Raw genomic sequence first — 23,462 nt, 5'->3', positions numbered from 1 at the left:
CTGAATGGTTACAGGATCTGTGACGAGCAAGATGGTCACCGGAAGGAGTCTCCCATCCACGGAAGTGACTGCCAATGGTTCGGCCAGATGTTTGGTGGGAATCTGATACTGCTCCACAAAGGACTGAGAAATGAGATTCCCAGCGGCTCCGGAATCCAGGTGGACGGTCTCAAAGAAGAGGGTCACAACACTGGAGATAGAAACGGATAGAGTCAAGGACGGAGAGGATTTACTCTTGCTTAGGACGACCGCTCCGAGCGGTCCTAGACACTGGAGTTTCCCAGCCTCACCGGACAGGAGCGGATCAGATGCTCCTTACTGCCACAGTAGAAACAGCTCCCCTTGGCTCGGCGCGTCTCTTGGCGAGACTTGACCATCTTGGTCTGGTCAATCTGCATGCGTTCAGGCGAGCGTGCCCGGGGAATTGCTGGTTGGGAGGCAGGTTTCTGGAAAACAGGAGCGAGACGAGGAAATCTTCTCTCCCGGGTAGTCTCCTTAATTTGTTCCAAGAAACGGATGTCAATCCGGGTAGCTAGTGACACCAGGTCGTCCAGGGTGGAAGGAATGTCCCGGCCGGCTAGCTCGTCCTTGATCCGTCCGGAAAGACCCTCCCAGAAGGTGGACACCAGGGCCTCGTTGTTCCAGGCAAGCTCAGATGTGAGGGTACGGAACTGTATGGCATACTGGCCCACGGTGAGACTCCCTGGCGGAGACGGAGCAGTGAGGAGGCAGTAGAAGTCCTTCGTCCGGGCTCATCAAAGACCTTCCGGAATGCAGAGAGGAAAGCCGGAAGATCGGACACCAGGGGATCCCCTCTCTCCCATAGAGGGTTTAGCCATGCCAATGCTTCCCCGGTGAGGTGAGACATGATGAACGCCACCTTGGCCCGGTTGGAGGGAAATTGATGTGCCAGGAGTTCAAAGTGCAGCGTTCACTGGTTCAGAAAACCCCGACATAAGAAGGGGTCACCACCAAAACGTGGAGGCGCAGAGAGCCGGGGTCCAGAATTGGATGCCATGGCACTAATAGGCTGAGGCGCCGCCGGAGCGGCTGCCGCTCGGCTCGAGACGGACACAGGTGTAATGGACAGCGTGTCCAGGCGGGAGTTGACAGACCGCAGGTAGGTCAGGATAGTTTCCTGTTAGGATCTCTCACGAGAAACCTTCTGGTACAGGTCAGCAAGCGAAGGGGACTGGGGGCCACTGGGTTCCATGCCCCGTGCAAACTGTTACGGATTCGGGTGGTGGAACCTCTGATCTGCGGTGCAAGAAGGGGCCAGAGGGTCGTGACTAAGTATCTACTCGGCTCAGTCGACTCCGTGAACCAGGGAGGAACCAAGCAGAGGGACCAGGTGCCACTCTGGGACCAACCTTGTATGAGAGCAGGTGACTCCCACGGGTCAGAAGGCAGGAACTGACCGGTACAGCGGATGAGCTCGGCAGGCAGGCTGACGGGTGGTCCGAGTAGACAAGCAGGCTGATTAGACTGATAGTCAGGCGAGTGCTCCGGGTAGGCAAGCTGGTGGGCACAACAGGTAGCTGGCAGGTGCTCCCAGGTAAGCAGGCAGGCGGGTACGGCAGGTAACAGGCAGGTTCTTCCAGGTAAGCAGGCTGGCGGGCACGGCAGGCAACAGGCAGGTAACAGGCAGGTGCTTCCAGGTAAAGCAGGCTGGTGGGCACGGTAGGCAACAGGCAGGTAACAGGCAGGTGCTTCCAGGTAAAGCAGGCTGGCGGGCACGGCTGGTAACAGGCAGGTGCTTCCAGGTAAGCGAGTGGGCAGAGCCCATAGACAGACTGGCGGACTGGACTGTAGAAAGACTGTCAGGCTGGATAGTAGTCAGACTGGCGGACTGGACTGTAGAACAGGCTGGCGGACAGGACTGACTTGCAGAGGACCTTAGGGCTGAAGCAAAGTAAGTAACACAAAGCAAAAACCTTGCACAGGCACCTCCATATTGGAGGAGGTGCCTTTTATAGGGAAAGTCCTCCGGCCATTGGCTGGGGACTTTTTAGGATGGCGCGCGCGGCCCCTTTAAGGGGGAGGGAGCGCACGCACGCCCTAAGCACAGAGCCAGGGAAGCTGTGTGCACCAGCAGCAGCTGCAGGGAGGCCGGAAGACGCCGGAGCAGAACCGCGGCGGTAGGGGGGGCGACGTTTCTGCCTGGCAGAGGGCTGAGACGCCGATGCTAAAGTAAGTAGTTTGAATAGCAAACTGGTGTGAATTGCTTCACTGACACACTGAAATAAATGTTTAATGGAGGCCAGAAATGGCAGTATTTTCTGACAACGTATATGTGATCCGTATGACGGAGAAAACAGAGTTTTAAGTACCTGGCCTGTAGGTAAGTAGTTTGAACAGCAAACTGGTGTGAATTGCTTCACTGACACACTAAAGGAAATTTCGAACAAGGGGTCCTATGTGCAAATGTAACATCACCTAGAATAAAGTTTTGAGTTGAAAACTGTTTGATTTCAGTTTGTAATAACCTGCTAATGCTTATAATTTCAAAAATGACAATTTTTTTGTTCTTTATTAAAATGAAAAGGTTGAAAACTCTGCTGTGCATAATAATTTGGAACATGCATTTTGAGTGCAGTTTGAGGTTTTTATTTTTTTTTTAAATATACTGTCATATACCTATCATAGGCAGTTTGTACAAAAACCTTTCAATTGTACTCTAATAGTTATTTGACTGGAAAATTACAATGACTGCAATTCATATAGGTAATTTGGGAAAATCTGAGAAAATATTATTTGCATAATAATTTGGAACACAGTGTATATATACACTGCTCAAAAAAATAAAGGGAACACTCAAATAACACATCCTAGATCTGAATGAATGAAACATTCTCATTGAATACTTTGTTCTGTACAAAGTCGAATGTGCTGACAACAAAATCACACAAAATCGTCAATGGAAATCAAATTTATTAACCAATGGAGGCCTGGATTTGGAGTCACCCCCAAAATTAAAGTAGAAAAACACACTACAGGCTGATCCAACTTTGATGTAATGTCCTTAAAACAAGTCAAAATGAGGCTCAGTATTGTGTGTGGCCTCCATGTGCCTGTATGACCTCCCTACAATGCCTGGGCATGCTCCTGATGAGGTTGCGGATGGTCTCCTGTGGGATCTCCTCCCAGACCTGGACTAAAGCATCCGCCAACTCCTGGACAGTCTGTGGTGCAGCGTGACGTTGGTGGACTGAGCGAGACATGATGTCCCAGATGTGCTCAATCGGATTCAGGTTTGGGGAACGGGCGGGCCAGTCCATACCTTCAATGCCTTCATCTTGCAGGAACTGCTGACACAATCCAGCCACATGAGGTCTGGCATTGTCCTCCATTAGGAGGAACCCAGGGCCAACCGCACCAGCATATGGTCTTACAAGGGGTCTGAGGATCTCATCTCGGTACCTAATGGCTGCCAGGCTACCTCTGGCGAGCACATGGAGGGTTCTGCGGCCGTCCAAAGAAATGCCACCCCACACCATTACTGACCCACTGCCAAACCGGTCATGCTGAAGGATGTTGCAGTCAGCAGATCGCTCTCCACGGTGTCTCCAGACTCTGTCATGTCTGTCACATGTGCTCAGTGTGAACCTGCTTTCATCTGTGAAGAGCACAGGGCGCCAGAGGCGACTTTGCCAATCCTGGTGTTCTGTGGTAAATGCCAAGCATCCTGCACGGTGTTGAGCTGTGAGCACAACCCCCATCTGTGGACGTCGGGCCCTCATACCACCCTCATGGAGTCGGTTTCTAATCGTTCGTGCAGACACATGCACATTTGTGGCCTGCTGGCGGTGATTTTGCAGGGCTCTGACAGTGCTCCTTCTGTTCCTCCTTGCACAAATGCGGAGGTAGCGGTCCGGCTGTTAGGTTGTTGCCCTCCTACGGCCCCCTCCATGTCTCTTGGTGTACTGGCCTGTCTACTGGTAGCGCCTCCAGGCTCTGGACACTACGCTGACAGACACAGCAAACCTTCTTGCCGCAGCTCACATTGATGTGCCATCCTGGATGAGCTGCACTACCTGAGCAACTTCTGTGGGTTGTAGAGTCCGTCTTATGCTACCACGAGTGTGAAAGCACAACCAACAATACAAAGTGACCAAAACATCAGCCAGAAAGCATTGGTACTGAGATGTGGTCTGTGGTCCCCACCTGCAGAACCACTTCTTTATTGAGGGAGTCTTGATAATTGCCCATAAATTCCATCTATTGTCTATTCCATTTGCACAACAGCATGTGAAATTGATTGTCAATCAGTGTTGCTTCCTAAGTGGACAGTTTGATTTCACAGAAGATTGATTTACTTGGAGTTATATTCTGTTGTTTAAGTGTTCCCTTGATTTTTTTGAGCAGTGTATATAGTACAAGGCCAAAGATTTCACTTCTTACATTACATGAGTGATATCCATTGTAAATTCTACAATAGCTCAGAAATCGGTGAATCCTCGCAGCACACAGTGCAGACCGGACAGTGTAGTCCTCCATACAGTATTATGGGCACCACATAGTCCTCCATACAGTATTATGGGCCCAACATAGTCCTCCATACAGAATTCTGGCCCCCATATAATGTTCCATACAGAATACTGGCCCCCATATAACGCTCCATACAGGATACTGGCCCCCATATAATGCTCCATGCAGGATGTCACCCCTCCTCCCTTATAATGTCCCATGCAGGATAACACAGACCCCCCCTCCCTTATAATGGCCCATGCAGGATGTCACACACACACCCTCCCTTATAATGCCCCATGCAGGATGTCACACCCCCCCTCCCTTATAATGCACCATGCAGGATGTCACACACCCCCAGCCCACCATATAATGCCCCATGCGGCATGTCACCCACCCATATAATGGCCCCATGCCTCCATACAATAAAAAAAATCAAATACCTCACTTCTCACCTGCTGCCGCTGCTCCGGACTCCACAAGCGTGCCGGCGTCTTCCCGCTCTGCGGTGTGACGGCTCAGGAGAGAGCGCGGTGGAAAGACGTCACCGCGCCCTCTGACCTGAGACATCACTGTGCAGCAGCCGAAGAAGAGACCGGACCTGCTGCGGAGGCACGGGGAGAGGTAAGTATTGCGCCAGCCCTGAGCAAGCGGGGGGGAGGGAGCTGACACCGCTCTCCTACGCTCACGGGTCCCATAGCGTGGCAGGGTGCCCGACGCCGGCCCTGTCCACCAAGGACAACATCTGCAAGGATTTTGTACGTTCTCCCCGTGTTTGTGTGGGTTTCCTCCTCAGTAAAAAAGTAGCCACAGAGTGTTTGGGAACTTTTTTTCCTGAAATAATTTAAAAAAATTGACGTGGGGCTTCGCACTATATTTGTGTCCAGCCAGGTACAGCAGGCAGGAACGGGCAGCCCCCAACCACCAGCTGCCTATTTGTACCTGGCCGGACACAACAATATAGGGAAGGCCTTTTTTTCTTAATTATTTCATGAATTTCATGAAATAAAAAAAAAATACGTGGGGCTTCGCCCTATTTTTGTGTCCAGCCAGGTACAACTAGGCAGCTGGGGGCTGGAATCTGCAGCGCAGGGAGGCCCAAGCTTTCTGGGCCCCCCCGCGCTGCAAATTGCAGTCCGCAGCCATCCCGGAAAATGGCGCGTACATAGAAGTGCCATCTTCTGGCTCTGTACCCAACTCATCCAGGGCCCTGGTGCGGTGGCTCACTGGGTAATAAAGGGGTTAGGGCCAGCTTGGTATTATCAGCTGGCCCTAAGTCCGAAATTCATGGGGTCACACCAATATTAGACAAGACCGCCATGAATTTCTAGTAAAGTATTAAAAAAAAAAACCAACACCCAGAATAAAGTCCTTTAATTGAAATAAACACACAATTCTTTATTGTTCTAAATTAAACCATACTTACCATCGCGCCCATTCCAGCTGAAACCAACGATCTCCTGCAATAAAAGTAAAATAATAAAGCAACATCATCCTTACCTTTCCATGGTTCCCACGACAGCTTCAGCTCTACTACATCGAGATGACAGGCTGGACCGCAGCAGAAAGCTGCCATCCAGCCTGTCATCCTGCAGACACTGAGAAGCGCAGGCATGCTTGCGCTCCTCAGTGTCTCGCTGTGACGGCATCCAGATGAGCCGAGTTCATGTACAATGAACTCGGCTCACCTCATGCACGTCACTGACAGCGTGGGAAAATTCTCCTGCACTCAGCGCTTCAGCGTGAGAATTCTCCCACGCTGTCAGTGACGTACATGAGGTGAGCTGAGTTCATTGGACAGGTGCTTCTGTGCCTTTCTCTGTCAGTTCGTTTGGTCCTTCTGGTACCTCTAGTACCTTTTTGTCTGTTTGTCTTTTTGTGTCTGCAACAACTTCTCTGTTTAGGAGGTGTCCCATTTTTTGTTCCAGTCCTTAGTTCTTTTAGGGACCCCTCCCCTAATGCTATAGGTCTTCGTTCAGACTAGCCGAGGACTAAGGCGGGTCTGTTTGCTAGGAACAGGCATCCCACTACATCGTAGGGATTCAGCTTAGTTTTACTGTAGGGACAGTTTTCCTTTATCTTTCCTTAGTTCATGTTGCAGATCATAACAAGTGCGCAACGACAGGTGCAGGGCTGGAGGCATCTTCGCATGCACCATGGACAGGGGATTGGCTTGCATGCACAACAGCTGAAGAAGCAATGGTGCCACCTGCAGACACTGTTCCTGGACCCTGGGGTTCAGCCCACAAAGTCGGGTGCTTTGCTGCCATGTGCCTGATCATGCTGGTGGTGGTCAGGCTGGTCGTTTTGCCACCCCTGCTGATGCTGGCCTGGCAGGTGGTGCAAATGGCCTTTTTGGGGTTATCGGCAGAGTCTTTAAAAAACAACCAGACTCGGGAAGACCTAACAGTTGTACTGGCAACTTCCTTCGTGTTGGTGTTACGGGGAATGGTTGCCTGCCTTCCTGCCTGTTGGGGTGCTCTGCCTCCCTCCCCCTGTGTGCTGCTGTCCTTGCTCTGCATGTCCTCCTGCCAGGTTAGGTCAGTTACTATATCATCCACCACCTCGTCTTCCACTTCCGCACCCTGGTCCTCCTCCTGACTTTCTGGCAATTGTGTCTCATCATCGTCCACCTCTTGTGACACTTTCCCACCGTCGCCTTCGTGTGACCGTGGCTGCTCAAATATTTGAGCATCGCTACACGCGATCTCCTCTTGCCCCGCTTCAAGTGGACCGGACGAGAGGCCCGAATCTATAAATGGAAAAGTGAACAGCTCTTCAATGTCCAAGGGTGGGATCAGTTGTCTCCGGGCACTCGGCATGGTGGGAGGAAGGAGGATCAGGGTGAGGAATATGCGGTCCAGGCTCACGGCTACTGAGACTTGACCGTGTGGAACACAGGATGGTGGCTAAGTGACTGGAAGCATTATCCGCTATTCAACCAACAACCTTTTGACACTGCTCTGTGTTCAATAGTGGTGTGCTGCGGTCCCCTAGGAATTGGGACAGGAAGGTCGGGCGAGAAGATGTGGGTGTTTGTTGTGGCACAATTTCTGCTTGCCCACGGCCTTGTCCTCGGCCTCTGTGACGCGCCCCCTGGGCCTTGGGGTACCCGGAGCCGGGCCTGTAGATGATGGGGGTTGTAGTCACCGTGGTGGTGACCCGGTCCGTGACCCAGGTGGTCAATCCAAGGGTAGTAGATGTATATAGGTTATATAATGTCCGACTACGCCACCTGTGGAGTGCGGTTAATAGAGACCGCCGCTGCGGAACAGTCCTCTGAAGCCGGTGGTATAGCAGCAAAGGTGGCATAACTCCCCACAGGAAGAGTTAGCTTCAGGGCAGTGTGTGTGGATGATGGTGGTTGTGCAGGGTGTCACGGTGCAGAAATAACCACAAAGTCCGTGCAGTGCAGTCCCAGGGTCTTTACTGGTAGCAATTAGACAGGCCTGGACTGGAGTACTGACTAGAGATAAGAGTCTGGTCAGTCTGGGAGCAAGCATAGAGTCCTCCTGGACAGGTGGAGTTGTAGGCCTGCCGTTCTCACTATACTCTTTTAGCTATTCTGCTTGTAGCTGTGTTGTAGCCCACGTCCCTGAGTGTAACGTGCTGTGCTCACCCGTATGGCTGGCAGCTCGGGCCTTGTGGATGCCTCGCTCCTCCTTGGCGGTACTGGTCCCTCTGTACTGCTGAGCCTCCGGTCGTCTGATGGGGCCAGGAGACCTGCAATCTCCTGCCCTGTGGTATCTGCTGCTGGGCCTGGAATCCCCAACAGCCTCGGACTCCGGTGTCCGGTTCTTTGTGTGCTCCAGCTAGGACGAGCTATCTCCAGCTCCAGTCCCTAGCTCCTCTCTCTTCAGTGTCCTAAACTCAACTCCCTGCGCTAAGCTAAACTAACCCCGCCTCCAGATCCAGTTGCCAAGGGGAGGAACTCCCCTTGCTGGCCTGGAGCCAGGAAGTGTTGCATGTATTGTGTACCTGGCTAAAAGAACTCCTGCTTGCTTCCAGGTATGGCATTACCTCTTTTGAGGGAGGCAATGCCACTGTGGCAACCAGACCCTTGGGGTGCCACATTCCCCCCTAGTTAACTTCAGTACTCCGGGACTGAACATATTTTTGCAAAATAACAGGTAACAATAACAATAGCAATAACAAGGTACATTAGAATATTTACAAGCATTACAGTCCTTGAAGGGTTACAGTATAATCTGCAACCAGGTGTCTATTCCACTGCGCAAGGTGTAATTTGAGGGACCCGTCCAAAACCCTCCACGGAGGCCCTGGGGTGGCTGCAGGGCATAGATGATCCAGGTGTTAGACCACGTCTTCGGTCACCTCTAACGGGTTTTTGTTCAGTGGTCTGTCACAAAGGGGTACTTTTACAAGTGCAACTATTTATAAGGGAAAGTTCTTGGTTATTCACTGTCCATAACCTAAAAGTCTTTGTACCCTTGTCGGGTAACTGGATAAACAGGTTAAATGCACACATATAAAACATTTAAATACGTTTATACTTTACATTTCTGCATTTTAAATTCTCCAACGAGCAGGGAGATGACCTCTTGTAGCTCTGGTAGATCTACGGAGTACACTATCTGTCAGTGCTCTACCCTGGTCCCTTGTGTCTACCCCTGGTGTGGTGGGTTCAGTGTGAACTGCCTCACTAGTATTTTGAGGTGACACTGATAGGTTGGGCAACTTCCTACAGATTCTTTGGCTCACCGTGGGTACGACAGGTTCACTATTAGCAGAGGGTAGATTCTCCTGGTCTGCTGTTGATGAAACTTCTGCCTCCGGGGCCAATGGTTCTTCCATCTCTTCTGGGACTTCTGCAGCTTTCTGAGGGGCTGGTTGGAGAAAGGTAAGGACTGGCACAACAATTGCATTGTTCACTTGTGTCCACGACCGGGGAAATTCTCCGAGTACTGTTTTGACCATTTCTTCCACTTCCTCTGTGGGTTGAGGGCTATCCTGGTCTTCTTTACAGTGTTGCAGTTGCTCGTGACATTTCTTCAAGTGGTCTCTGGAAACTGTTGCTGATGTTTCTCCTCCATCCTTACTAATGAGGCACACCTTGGAGTTATCATGACTCGAGGGTAGGATGGTGTACGGCTCTTCCTCCCACTGGTCATCCAATTTGTGGAGTCGCCTCTTCCTCTTAAGGACTTGCTCTCCAGGTAATAAGGGGACAGCAGGTGCGTGTTGATTGTAAGACTTCTCTTGTCTTTGTCTTGTTTGGGACAGACTTCTTTCAACACTCTCTTGCAGTTTGCGGTATTGTTGTTGCCGCTCAGTGTCCCAATCTGCATCTGGTGAGGCCGTTTCTGGTGTTAGGACTCTCATGTCCAGGTCGATGGGCAGCTTACCAGGTCTTGCTCTCATCAGGTAAGCAGGTGTGCAGTTGGTAGAGTTTACTGGGATATGGTTATAGAGGTCCACCAGATCTGGTAGCTTTTCTGGCCACAGGCTGCGTTCCTCAAGGGCAACGTCTTCAGCAGGTCTATCACCACCTGGTTCATCTTCTCACACAACCCGTTGGTTTGGGGGTGATACGGCGTTGTCCTGATTTTCTTGCAGCCGTACAGGTTGCAGAATTCCTGGAACAACTCCGCTTCGAAGGCTGGACCTTGGTCAGTAAGCACACGTTCTGGGTAACCGTGCGGGCGACAGAAGTGCTGTTGGAATGCTTTGGCTGCTGTCTGAGCCGTCTGGTCCTTTACTGGCACTACTACCAGGAAGCGGGAGTAGTGGTTTACGATGGTGAGAGCATAGACATAGCCTGACCTGCTTGGGGCTAGCTTCACGTGGTCCAAGGCTACCAGCTCAAGTGGCTGTTTGATGATGATGGGCTGCAGGGGAGCCCTCTGGCTGTCACAGTCTTTTCGCCTCAGGTTGCATTGTCCGCATTCTCGACACCTCCTCTCGATTGCCTTCCTCATGCCAGCCCAGTAGAACTATTCACGTAGCAGGACTTCCAACTTCTTCCAGCCAAAGTGTCCCGCTCCATCATGGTACGCTTCCAAGACCATTGACGCATCCCGCCTCGGGACTACCACCTGCCAGACCAATTCATGTGTCCGGGAGTTGATGGCTCTTCGACACAGCTTCCCTTCATAGATGAATAGCTTGCCCTTCTCCTTCCACAGCTGTTTGGTCTCCTCTGGAGCATCTGGATCAGGGTACGAGTCAGCTCGTGTCAGCAACTCCTTGACTAGGCGGACAGCCGGGTCACTATCTTGGGTCTCTGCCCATCCATGTTGGGGCAATGGATTGAACGTGGCCTCTCTGTTGGCGTAGTACCTGTTCTTCACACAGTGGGAGCACTGGGTTACTCCATGACGGTGGAAAGCGGGGATCTCTATCTCCTCCAGCTCTTCCGGATCTTCTCCCCCATCTGGCAAGTTAGGCATCCTGGACAGTGCATCGGCGTTTGCATTCTTGCGCCCAGCCCGGTACTTGATGGTGAACTCATAATTAGATAGTCGGGCCATCCATCTTTGTTCCAGGGCACCAAGTTTTGCAGTGTCCAGGTGCGTCAGCGGGTTATTATCCATGAAGACGGTGAATTTGGAGGAGCAGAGATAATGCTTGAAGCGCTCTGTCACAGCCCAGACTAGGGTGAGGAACTCCAACTTGAAGGAACTGTAATTTTCGGGGTTCCTTTCTGTGGGCCGGAGCTTCATGCTGGCATAGGCAATCACTCTTTCTCTGCCTTTCTGTATCTGAGACAGCACCGCTCCTAGCCCCACGTTACTTGTGTCTGTATGGAGTATGAAGGGTTGGCCATAGTCAGGGTAGGCCAGGATCTCGTCTCCTGTGAGAGCCATCTTCAGCCTACTGAAGGATTCGTCTTCTGACTTATCCCATTTGAATGGAGGCTTCGGGTTTTTGGCCTTCCTGGACTGGCCTACTAGGAGGTCCTGCATGGGAGCCGCCATGTTGGTGAAGCCTTCGATAAATCTTCGGTAGTAGCCCACCAACCCGAGGAACTGCCGCACTTCCTTGATAGTGGAGGGTCTTGGCCAGTCCTTGATTACTGTGACCTTGTCAGGGTCTGGTGCTACACCTTCAGCGCTTGCCACATGACCTAGGTACTGTACCTTGGGCTTCAACAGGTGGCATTTTGACGGCTTCACCTTCAGGCCAAAACCAGCTAGGGCTTCAAACACCTCTGCCAGGTGCTTCAGGTGATCTTCATAGGACTTGGAGTATACTATGACGTCATCCAGGTACAGCAGGACTGTCTCGAAGTTCTTATGTCCTAGACAGCACTCCATCAACCGCTGGAAGGTTCCTGGGGCGTTGCAGAGCCCGAATGGCATGCAGTTGAACTCGCTGAGGCCCATCGGCGTTGTGAATGCGGTCTTTTCTTTATCCGCCTCTGCCACAGGAACCTGCCAATACCCACTAGTGAGATCCAAAGTAGAGAAATAATTAGCAGATCTTAATGCAGCTAGTGACTCCTCAATCCTGGGTAATGGGTATGCATCTTTATGTGTAATGCGGTTAATTTGTCTGTAGTCTACACACATTCTCATCGTGCCATCTTTTTTCCTTACGAGAACTAATGGAGCTGCCCAGGGGCTACAACTATCTCTTATCACCCCAGCCTCCTTCATCTCTCGTAACATCCCTTTGGCATTTTGGTAGTGTGCAGGGGTACAGGCCGGTACCGCTCTTTAATGGGTGGATGGTCTCCCGTGGGGATATGGTGTTGAACCCCTTTCACCTGCCTGAAGTCGAGTGGGTGTTTGCTGAAGACCCTTTCATACTCCTGGACCACCCGGTATACTCCATGTTTTTGGTGCTGAGGGGTGGAGTCAGTGCCCACGTGTAGCTTTTGACACCAGTCCTCCATCTGTCCCTTGGAGCCATTATCCTCCGCCGGTTTGGATGAAGGTAAGGGTTCCACTGTTTTTATAGAATTGTTGCTGACGGTGAATAATTTGGCAAGGGTAGCATACGGGGGCAAATGGACTTCTTTCTCCCCAATATTTAGAATGCGGACTGGCACTCTCCCATGGCGGACATCAACCACCCCCCTGGCTGTCAAGATGGTGGGCCTACTGTCAGAGTATACGGGCTCTACCAGGGCCTGGTAATCTCTACCCCTGAGACCTATTGCTGCCCGGCACCATATCAACATTTCACTTCTTGGGGGCATGGCAATGGGAAATGGGTCACTCATCCTGACACTGCCAATTTCACCACCAGACAGTTCTACCTGTTGTCTTCTCATCAGGGCTCTGATTTCTCTCTGTAGAACCCGCTGCTGAATGGAACTGGTGGTCTCCGCAACCTGCTGTAACAAGACAATAATTTCTGCAAGACAATTTTCAATTACATTAGTGCCTAAGGTTATCATGGGATGACTTTCTCGGCGATCAATGTCAACAATTATCATTCCTTGCGCCGGCAATTCCACTTTGCCAACCTTTATGGTCACTTCTTTAAACCCCACTTGAGGTACGGGCTGACCATTGCTGGCATAGATGCTTAAATGTTCATCTGGATGGCGGGTAATGTCCGAGTCAGTCCAGTATCGCTTGTAAAGAATGTAGGGGACAGTGGTCACCTGGGACCCAGTGTCCAGCAACGCACTCATTGGGATGCCATCAAGCACGACTGGTAGGACCGGTCGTCCCCCCACATACTTGTCTCGCCAGCTGTGTGGGCCTGGTGGTCTTACGCCTGGGGGTTGGCCCTCTGCCCCAGGTTTTGCTCGTTTTAAATTACAGTACCTTGCATAATGTCCTGGCTTGTGACAGCGGTGGCAGATGGGTTGTCTGTCCTGGTCGTAGCGGTCACTGTTCCTCCCTCTGGTTGGTGGAATCCTCCTCTGTTGTCACCACAGGACGTCCTCCGGACTGGAAGCCAGCTTGATCTTCCCTTTGGGGGACACCTGCAAGGACTGCACAGTTTTGGTTAGTGCAGCTACACTTTTAGTCAGCTCTTGGACCTGAAGGTGCAGGTCTGTAGACGGATCATTGTCCAGAGTCTGTGCATCAGCTCCCACAGGCTCTGGGGAAAAGGGTGCCACCTCCTGTTGGTAGGTGATAGCTGGGCGCCGGTGAGATGTAGCACCACCTGGTGTTGGTTCTCGCAGGACCCGGATGGCTCTGTCTTTAAACTGTGCAAAGTCAAGATCAGGGTTTTGCAGAGCCATTATGCGTAGCTGTGTCCGGTGAGCGCTGGACAGTAGACCCTCAATAAACTGCTCAGTTAACAGTCTGTTCTCATCTCGCACACTGTCGGGGTCTACCTGTTTGATGGCCCTCAGCGCCTCCTGCAGGTTTAAAGCATAGTCCCGTACACTGTCCTGCGCCCGTTGTTTGCACCCATAAAACTTCATTTTTATCTCAGCTGTAGTACTGGTGTCAAAGGTGTCCTTTAGGTGGGCCAGTATCTCTTTCACAGTCCCTTTGTCTCTGGCTGACCAGGACTTCACTTCTCTCTGGGCTGCACCAATCAACTGGCCTATGAGGATGCTCACTTTCTGCTCCTCGGACAGGGGGTACGCTTTAAACAAGCTGCTCAGTCTTTCTTTAAAGTCACTAAGGGTGTGGGACTCTCCTGAGTACTGGGGCAACCACGCCGCCCCCGGTATATATGGCATGGAGAATGGCATTACCGCGGCAGCGGCCGCGCCTGCGGCTGAAGTTCCCTCCATATTGGGCGTCTTCCTCCCCCCTAGTGAACCGTGGCCTACCTTCTTTCACTTTTCTTCCGTAGGCCGCAGTTCCGCAGGCGATGGTCTCCTTTAAGGACCTGGTGTCGCTTGCTTCTGACGTCAGCGTTCGCTGTGGCTCCTTCCAGGACCTGGCACTGCGTCAGTGCGTGAGGCGGGGCTTGGGTTTCGCGTGCTTCCAGCGGTTACGCCCCTCTTCTTCCCGCGCGGCGATCCGGAAATGGCGGCCAATAGCGGGAAACAGCGGTAATTGGCGGGAAAACTTCACCACTGTATGTGACACAGTTCGTGAAGGCGCACAGTACCCGGTGGTAACGGGCACGTAATCCTGCCGACTATGCCACAATTGACGCGCCCCCTGGGCCGTGGGGTACCCGGAGCCGGGCCTGTAGATCCTGGGGGTTGTAGTCACCGTGGCGGTGACCCGGTCCGTGACCCAGGTGGTCAATCCAAGGGTAGTAGATGTATATAGGTTATATAATGTCCGACTACGCCACCTGTGGAGTGCGGTTAATAGAGACCGCCGCTGCGGAACAGTCCTCTGAAGCCGGTGGTATAGCAGCAAAGGTGGTATAACTCCCTACAGGAAGAGTTAGCTTCAGGGCAGTGTGTGTGGATGATGGTGGTTGTGCAGGATGTCGCGGTGCAGAAATAACCACAAAGTCCATGCAGTGCAGTCCCAGGGTCTTTACTGGTAGCAATTATACAGGCCTGGACTGGAGTACTGACTAGAGATAAGAGTCTGGTCAGTCTGGGAGCAAGCATAGAGTCCTCCTGGACATGTGGAGTTGTAGGCCTGCCGTTCTCACTATACTCTTTTGGCTATTCTGCTTGTAGCTATGTTGTAGCCCATGTCCCTGAGTTCTTTGTGTGCTCCAGCTAGGACGAGCTATCTCCACCTCCAGTCCCTAGCTCCTCTCTCTTCAGTGTCCTAAACTCAACTCCCTGCACTAAGCTAAACTAACCTCGCCCCCAGATACCAGTTGCCAAGGGGAGGAACTCCCCTTGCTGGCCTGGAGCCAGGAAGTGTTGCTTGTATTGTGTACCTGGCTAAAAGAACTCCTGCTTGCTTCCAGGTATGGCATTACCTCTTTTGAGGGAGGCAATGCCACTGTGGCTACCAGACCCTTGGGGTGCCACATCTGCATGCACCATCACCATCACCATCACGTCCAGTTCCCGTCCCTTGCCCCGTGCCTTGCCCATTTTAAATGGAGGACAGTATCTTCCACGCTCACTACAAATGACTGAGTTTGAAGCGAACTTATATGTGATCCGTGTGACGGAGAAAACAGAGTTTTAAATACCTATCCTATAGGTAACTAGTTTGAACAGCAAACTGGTTTAAATTGCTTCACTGACACAGTGAAAAAAAATTGGAATGGAGGCCAGAAATGGCAGTATTTTCTGACAACGTATATGTGATCTGTGTGACGGAGAAAACACAGTTTTAAATAGCTGGATTTCTAGCGCTGTAATATGGAAAGGACCTGGCTGTATTCTGCAGTGCCAAAAGCAAATGGCGCAGAAAAACGGTGTTCTCTGGATTGCTTTTTAAGCAAATAATGAGGATTAAGATCCAAAAAAAAGTATTCCTGGCCCCTGAGACCTGGGCCTTTGTCTAGAAATATCTAACAGCAGCAGAAGGCAGAATTGGAATGGAGCCTCTTGTGCTATATGCACTGCAGTCTGCTATATACACTGCCTGTCTATATACCCTGCCTGCCTGATATCTCTGCAGATGGATTAGTTAGTCCTCAAAAGGACTGTTCGTTAAGATGGATATGTATAATGTACGGTTTTTCTCCCTACACTACCTAATACACAAGCAAATCTCTCCCTGACGCAGCAGCACCTCTCCCTACTCTGCCTGATTCCGGAGTGACTGTGACGAGCACAGCGGCGCCAGGTCTTATATACGCTGTGCGGCCATCCAATCACTGTAATGCCACAACCACCATGGCTGCGGTATTACAATGAGTGGCAGGCGATCCCTGCATGTTGATTGGCTCTATAAAGAGCGCCAAACATGCAGGGAGGGGACCCAAGCTCCCGCCGAGCAACCCCGGAAATACTCGGCGAGCGCCGAGCATCTCGAGCAGTGAGATGCTCGGGCGAGCACCGAGCAGTAGCGAGCATGCTCGCTCATCACTAGTTAACAGGTCTATAGATTATAAGGGTATGTGCACATGATCCGGACAGGCAGCGCTTTGGACGCAGCATACTTTATGCTGTGTCCAAAGTGCTGCATTATATTGAACACAGGTGAATCCGCATATGTTCACTGAACCATGTGGATTCACCGCATTCAATACATTGTACTGATCTAATTTCTCTTACGGAGACTATCATCTCCGCAAGAGAAATTGACATGCTGTGGTCTGGAATATGCTAATGAATGCTCTCTATTAAACTCAGGAAGACTTGTCCTTTTAAATTTTAGGAGATCCTAGATTGCTGTGTAGCACGGATTATTTCCTTTTGTATTTTATGAACATAAAATAATCGGCATCATTTCCAAGTATCCATATTTAAAAGCTTTATTTTTGCAATTGCAATTAAATATGCAGTGTCAAACCCGCAGCACTTCCTGATCAAGGGCATGTGCCTAAACTCACCCGCAGCATGGCAATTTCTGTAGCGGAGACGAGTTAAATAAGCATACAAAATGAGAATAAAACACTATTTGAAATAAAACAGACACATTCTTTAATCCGCAGGGAACACTGATCCTGTGCACATACCCTCACATAATCTGGTGTGTCAAGCTTTTGACTGGTACTGTACATGATGCACATACATCTGAATTAGGCCGGCCTTAGACTTTGTTTTGTTTGTAGGGTTTTTTCACTTAACTTGCGCCTGAACATCAAAACTCCTTTAAGGGTATGTGCACACGATGCAGAAATGAAGCAGAAAATTTCTGCATCATTTCTGCATCTCCCTGGCAGAAAAAACGCATGCAGATTGTGCATGCATTTTTCCTGCAGAATACATGCGGATCCACATGCAGATTCACATGCGTTTCCGCATGCAGATTGACAAGCGCTTTCCAGGCGATTTTAGCATCACCTGGAAAGTGCTTGACAACTAGGTCACACTATATAAATCCATGCAAACAGCATGGATTTATATAGTGTGACCCGAGAGAGTGTATATACTTACCTCCGATGGCCCGCGCTGTCCTGCTTTACAAAGTTCCCGGCTGCCGGCAACTTTGAATTGAAAGACCTGCCGACGTCAGCGTCACGTGACCCATCACATGACTCTGACGTCAGCGCAGGTCCTACAACTCACTGTAAGTGCCGGGAACCAAGCGGGAGCGCTGCGCGGGCCGACAGAAGGTAAGAATACATTTATTTTTTATTTTATTCTTTTTTTACAGCTTTTTTAATGGTACCTGGGTGTGGATGAGACTCTCCTCTCCTCCACACTCGGGTACCATCCGCATATTAGAACGCGCCAATAGCGCAAGTACAGATGCTGTCTTGCGGAATTGGCACGTTCTAATGCAAGTCAATGGCGGCGAAATCGCCGCATTTCCGCAAAATTAATTGACATGCTGCGGATTTTTGACCGCAGCGTTCACGCTGTGGAAAAATCCGCATCATGGGCACAGCACATGCGGATTTCCATTGGGGAACATTGCTTCCCTTCTACCATGCATTTTTCATGCGTTTCCGCGGCGTTTACGCAACTGCAAAAACGCCGCGGAAACGCATGAAATACGCATCGTGTGAACTCAGCCTAACTTTTGTTACATGTCTTAAAAAAGTTATGTTCAATTCGTTGTAACTGTATATTACAATATACAATATACAGTATATTACAATATATTACAATATAGACACTATAGTGACACAACTACATTCAGGTCCGGGGGGAACGTTTCTCCTCGAGGACAGCGCCAGGTTGGTCTAGGGAGACTTTATAGGCCAGACAATGCTTCATGGGAAGAGGGTGTGTAAATAGTGGCTTCTTTTTGGAATAGGCTATTTGCACAATTACAATCAGGTACAATGTTACTATATAAACATACGGAGATGGCCTTGTTCTCAGTCAACAATCTGGTACCTCTTCAGAATACAAAAAAAATCTTGTTTTTTTTTTTAAATTCTAAAAATTTCAATATTTGTCAAATTCTGAACTTGCATTTTCAGCAAAATCTGCACAAAATTATGCAAACTCCTGTGTGGACGGGGTACGAGGCAGTGTGGTCTCTAGAGATGGCACATGGTTGGTTATGTATTGTATATATCACCTACAGGTGACCAGGGTCTCCATGTATTTATGAGGATTATGGTATTATACTGAAAATCCCTGTTGATCTCTATACTTTCTTTGTGACACAGAGAGCTATGGAATCTAATATTTGCATTGGTCATGAGAAAATTGATATGTAAATAAAAACATGACTCTTTGATTAAAGAATATCTCAGTATATGTAATGATGACCAACAGAATATAATAATGTATTTGGTTCAAGATGTGGTGATTAACTGATTTCAACTCTGGCTATAATCATGTATTGCATTTAGAATTATGCTAATTGCTCTTACACATAATTAATATTAAAAAAAAATCGCAATCTGTATTTGTGATTATTCAGTCTAATTGTATATACATGGAATTTTTGGTGAAACATTTTGGGGGAGCCTGACACCAATAACCTTAGGGGATTTCGGAATATGTGATCAATGATTAATATTCAAATCGTGTTCTTTACTGATAAATCAGATTGTTGAAATTACATATCCAGGTAATATGTAATAATATCGGGACCACACTGCCTCATCTGTTTTAAATTTGGGTTTTTAGGGGCATTTTTATATGAGGATGTTGTGTGTTTATTTATTTTTTTGCTATAATAAACTTCTTCAATATAATTAAACAACATTATATGGTCTTATATAGCTTTATTTCTCCATGATGGTATTAGTGTAAAGATCCTGAGTGGACGGACCTGGATAATCCGCAGCATATCACAGTACCAGGATTGGGAGTGAGATTTTATGAAAGCCTGTCCTTTCCTAGGAGAATCTGCAGCATAAGCCAACAATGTGTTGTAGGATTCATTATGAGAACGGCTACTTCTAAGGCCTCTTTCACATACAGATGTATTCCAGGCCACCATGTCACATTATAGGTAGGTTGTGAGGTGTCTATCAGTAAGCAGCAGCCCAGGTGTCTTCTGGCTGCAACTGACACATGGGGATGTTTATCAGTGTCCGAGGTTACACGAGGAAAGGGAGGACATTGAGAAGATCAACTCCCTCTTCTTCCACCCCCTGGAGCAGCCCTACTCCCACTGCTGACAGCTGGCCCGCCTCGACCATGCCTCCCAGAGAGGACAACACCTCAGTCCCGCCTGCCAAACCCTGACACTGTCTATGGAGGAGAAGACCTGCGTCAGTCCATGGAACTACAGATCCCGACATTCAGTGCAGTGCCACCATTTCAGCCAATCCCCTGTTTGGATTACCGTGACGTCAGACCCAACAGAAGTCATTTTTGTCGCTTGATGGTTAAAACTCCAGTATAGCAGTGGGAGGCACAGACTGTAGTTCTACGTATAGAACATGGCTCCCCATCACAGAGGCAGCACTGAACTGACTGTACTTACAATGCTCCAGCCTGCAGCCATGTCTAACATTCAGTGATACGCCAGTGCGGACACAGACAGAAAAGGGCCCCTGTGCAAGAACAATATATGGGCCCTTTGCAGCCCAAGAGCGCCTAAAAATTAAAAATTACACCTGATTTGGAGGTAGACATGGGCCCCCCTCACCTCTTGGGCAGCTCACGTTGCACCAATGATATGTCCGCCCCTGCGCCAGTATATTGTCACCCAGCTGGGACATGATGGATAAATCCTATCATGTATGGGGGCCCACGTAACAATGACTGGTATTATACAATGCATGGTCCCACCTGGTGTATAACATGTATAACTTTCATCCTATGGACGCATACACCTCACAGGCAATGAAGACACAGGATGCCATCGATATCCAATGGTGCGCGTTCAAGCACTCTGAACTCTACAAAGAAAGAGCAAAATCGTCAGAATCTATCGATTTCAGTGGAATCAGCCATCTATCTTGTGAAGAATGGGCGTCACTACACAGGCGGCTGGGAGGTGGTGGGGGTCCGCCTGTGTACAGCTGCATACAATTAAATTAACTTCTGCTTCTATATAATAATAAACTGGGTATTTAGATAAATTAATGATTAGGTGAGAGGCTGCCAATGTCTGTACATAGTGAATCAAGTATATTGTGCCAATTACTGCTCATATAGAGAGGCCCACCGGGAAATTCACCCATTCCCCTGAGGGCCAGTCCGAGGCTGGATGCAGGGATTGCATTTTCACCCTGACACAGGAGCCACTAACGTCTGCCACTTGACTGGCCTGATTTTCAGTATGGTCACATAGGCCCGGCCTTGCCTGTTGACCCCCATTATAAACTATATCTAGGTATAATGGTCGCTTTTATAGCGCCAACATATTCTGCAGCTCGTTACAGACATTATGGGCACTGTCCCCATTGGGGCTCACAATCTAGATTCCCTATCAGTATGTCTTTGGAGTGTGGGAGGAAACCGGAGAACCCGGAGGAAACCCACACAAACACGGGGAGAACATACAAACTCCTTGCAGATGTTGCCTTGGTGGGATTTGAACCCAGGACCCCAGCACTATAAGGCCTCAGGGCATGTACCATGCTGTATACATTTTATTATGGGATATCACTGCATTAGTGTTGTCGAATGTAATATTTAATAAAGCTTTAAAAAAAAAAAGGTTTGCCAGCTAATACCGCCACTAACATGCGCCAGGGATTATGGGGACCGATGACATTTGGCATATTGAGCTTTCAGTGCACCAATGGTGCATAGCAAATGCAGGGTGAATTGAGCTTTAAATAAACTTTATTGGTTATAACATTACAATAAATACAACATGGTGCCAGACATAAAGTGAGTCTGTTGCTTATAGCAACCAATCAATTTCCTGCTTTCATTTTCTAACTTTTACATTACGCATGAAAGCAGGAAGCCGATTGGTTGCTATTAGCAACTGCTCCACTAGTGTTACACATCAGGCTGTCAGTGCACAGCAGCCGGGAAGGAGACGGTTAATGCTTCCCCTCCTCCGCCTCCCACCGGCAGTGGAGAGAGGAGGAGGGCGCAGTGTGCGCCACTACCGCCCCGCTCTCTGTATGTGTGCGGAGGAGGAGGAGCCGGGGAGGGGACTCGCCCGGCAGCTGCTGGAAAATAATAAAATAAATATTATTGCTCCTCGGCCCCTCGGAATAAAGCCCTAAAAGCCGGCGGGACCCAGCAGCGACGGGGGGCGGCAGCGCAGCGAGGCCGGCACTGAGCAGAGAAGACGAGGGAGGACGTGCGGTGAGCAATGGCGAGGAGGGGAGAGAGGAGGGACCCGGGGAGGAGGCCTCACCACACCACAGAGGTTTAGGGGCTGGATGGAGGCGATGGATCCCGTAGCGGGATGGACGGGGGAGGGTGGGAGGTAGAGGGGTGTCCGCCCCGGCCTGTGCCCGGCCCCTCTCCGGGGCTGTCAATCAGGGGCCCCGGCTGCAGGGAGAGACGGAGCTTGTACGCCACAGCCCCCTTCTCCAGCCAGCCAGCACCGCCGCCATCCGTACAGGGAGAGAGCCAGGCCCCCCATCCCTCCTCCTCCAGCATCCAGCCGGCCTTTTATCCTCCCCCGTCCCATCCCCTAGCCTCATCCCGTCCTCCTGATTATCAGTGCCACGAATAAGTGCTCGCATTATAATACAGCATGAGCGGTACGTAACACCCCCTCCAGCCCCTGCATCCCGGAGCAGGCCCCCTCCTCCGCAGACCCCCGGCCCGGTGACAGTGGGCTGTGACAGCAGCCATGGCTCTACTCCAGCATGTGCTACATATTGTCCTGGGGGGTGGGGTCTGATCAGACAGGTGCTGGGGATGACAGCAGTGCATGGGGCTGGCCTGGGCGCTACGTGGGGCTGGCCTGGGCGCTACGTGGGGCTGGCCTGGGCGCTACGTGGGGCTGCCCTGCGCACTACACTTCACCTCCGTCATTGCGACTTTGTGTCTTGTGCGCTGGGTGACATATGTCAGTGTTCATTATGTTACAGATCAGGCGGAGGAAGACATGGCCAGCGAGGGAGGAAAAGCCAGCGAGACTGAGGGCAAGAAAAAGGGTAAAGGCTCCGGCTCACAGGTAACCTCCCATCAGATGTCATCTGTCATCACACACAAGATCCTAAAGATCCCCCCCCCCCCTCAGAGACCCCGATGTCCGCACTCACAGCCAGCTATGATATATATCGTCTATCCTGCCATATATCTGTGGCCATGAATACGAGGACATATTCACACCTACTGCTAAATGTACTTAGCTGACCGCAGTAATGAGTTGGTGTGACTTAGTGCTCAGGACCCAGCAATAATTTGTGGCCATGGGAGAGGAGCCATGAGAACCGCCTCTTAAGTACCATGGATGCCGGGAGGTATATTGATTAGCCAGCTTTGTGTGATGTCTTAGTTGTAGTGTGGCGCACATGTCACACCAGAACGGCTAATCAAAAGAGGAGCCATGGATGCCGAGGATAAGAGGTGGTTCTCATGGTGGGTCCTGAGCATTGAGTCGCACCAACTATGGTCTCCACATCAAGACCAAATTTCAGCAGAATACATGATAAAAGGCGAGGAGGCGTTGAATGTGCAGAATATGAGGCCTAGACTTTAATGTAACCCTTTAAGGCATACTGTACTGCCTAATCTGTATTCAGGCATGAAGAGATGCTCACTGAGTCATACAGATGGCTCCACACCTCTGCTGTCTGGCTTGCAGATGCAATTCTTCCTGTCGAATGTCAGATTGGGCAGGAGGGTATGATGTATCACCGATTCTTTATACAGTGCCCATAGTAGTCCATAGTTTATACACTACCTACAGTCAGATGTTATATAGATGCACATGAAGGTTTTTACTTATGGGCTCAAAAATGTGACGTGTTCAAAGTCCTATTTCAGAGCTTTTCTCAGGGAGGCAGCATACGGTGGTACTCGGAGTGCAGATGTACATGGCTTTATAGTGTGCATGGACCCGTAGGCTGCAACTACACTCAACTTTGGCCTCAACACAGGTCATATGACCAAACCGCTCTGTACCGCTGTTGCATCGCAGCATGATGCTGGTGAATGGAGACGCATGGCAACCCTCAAAGTACTACGACAACCACAACCAAATCCAAAAAGTCAGGAACCATTTGGACTTTTTGAGCCAGATTCA

The 23,462-nt window shown here is 50.0% G+C and overlaps 1 protein-coding gene across 3 annotated transcripts in view; it reads left to right on the top strand.

The window, feature by feature from the left end:
- The first annotated feature begins 21,302 nt into the window (after positions 1–21,302).
- SP4 (Sp4 transcription factor) overlaps positions 21,303–23,462 on the top strand; it is a 31,294-nt gene continuing 29,134 nt past the window's right edge. Inside the window, exons 1-2 of one of the 3 annotated variants that reach the window (XM_073677784.1) lie at positions 21,303–21,565; positions 22,303–22,388. In XM_073677784.1, coding sequence (XP_073533885.1) covers positions 22,320–22,388 — 69 coding nt within the window. In that variant the 5' untranslated portion in view covers positions 21,303–21,565; positions 22,303–22,319. Of the gene's footprint in view, positions 21,566–21,640; positions 21,970–21,990; positions 22,389–23,462 lie in introns of those variants that run through there. The other 2 variants (XM_073677783.1, XM_073677782.1) reach the window with 2 other exon arrangements.

Source organism: Phyllobates terribilis, unplaced genomic scaffold (genome assembly GCF_046119375.1).
Source record: "Phyllobates terribilis strain yellow unplaced genomic scaffold, ASM4611937v1 Scaffold_4__5_contigs__length_816908805, whole genome shotgun sequence".
Classification (NCBI taxonomy): domain Eukaryota; kingdom Metazoa; phylum Chordata; class Amphibia; order Anura; family Dendrobatidae; genus Phyllobates; species Phyllobates terribilis.
This window is presented reverse-complemented; position numbering and strand designations above follow the sequence as displayed.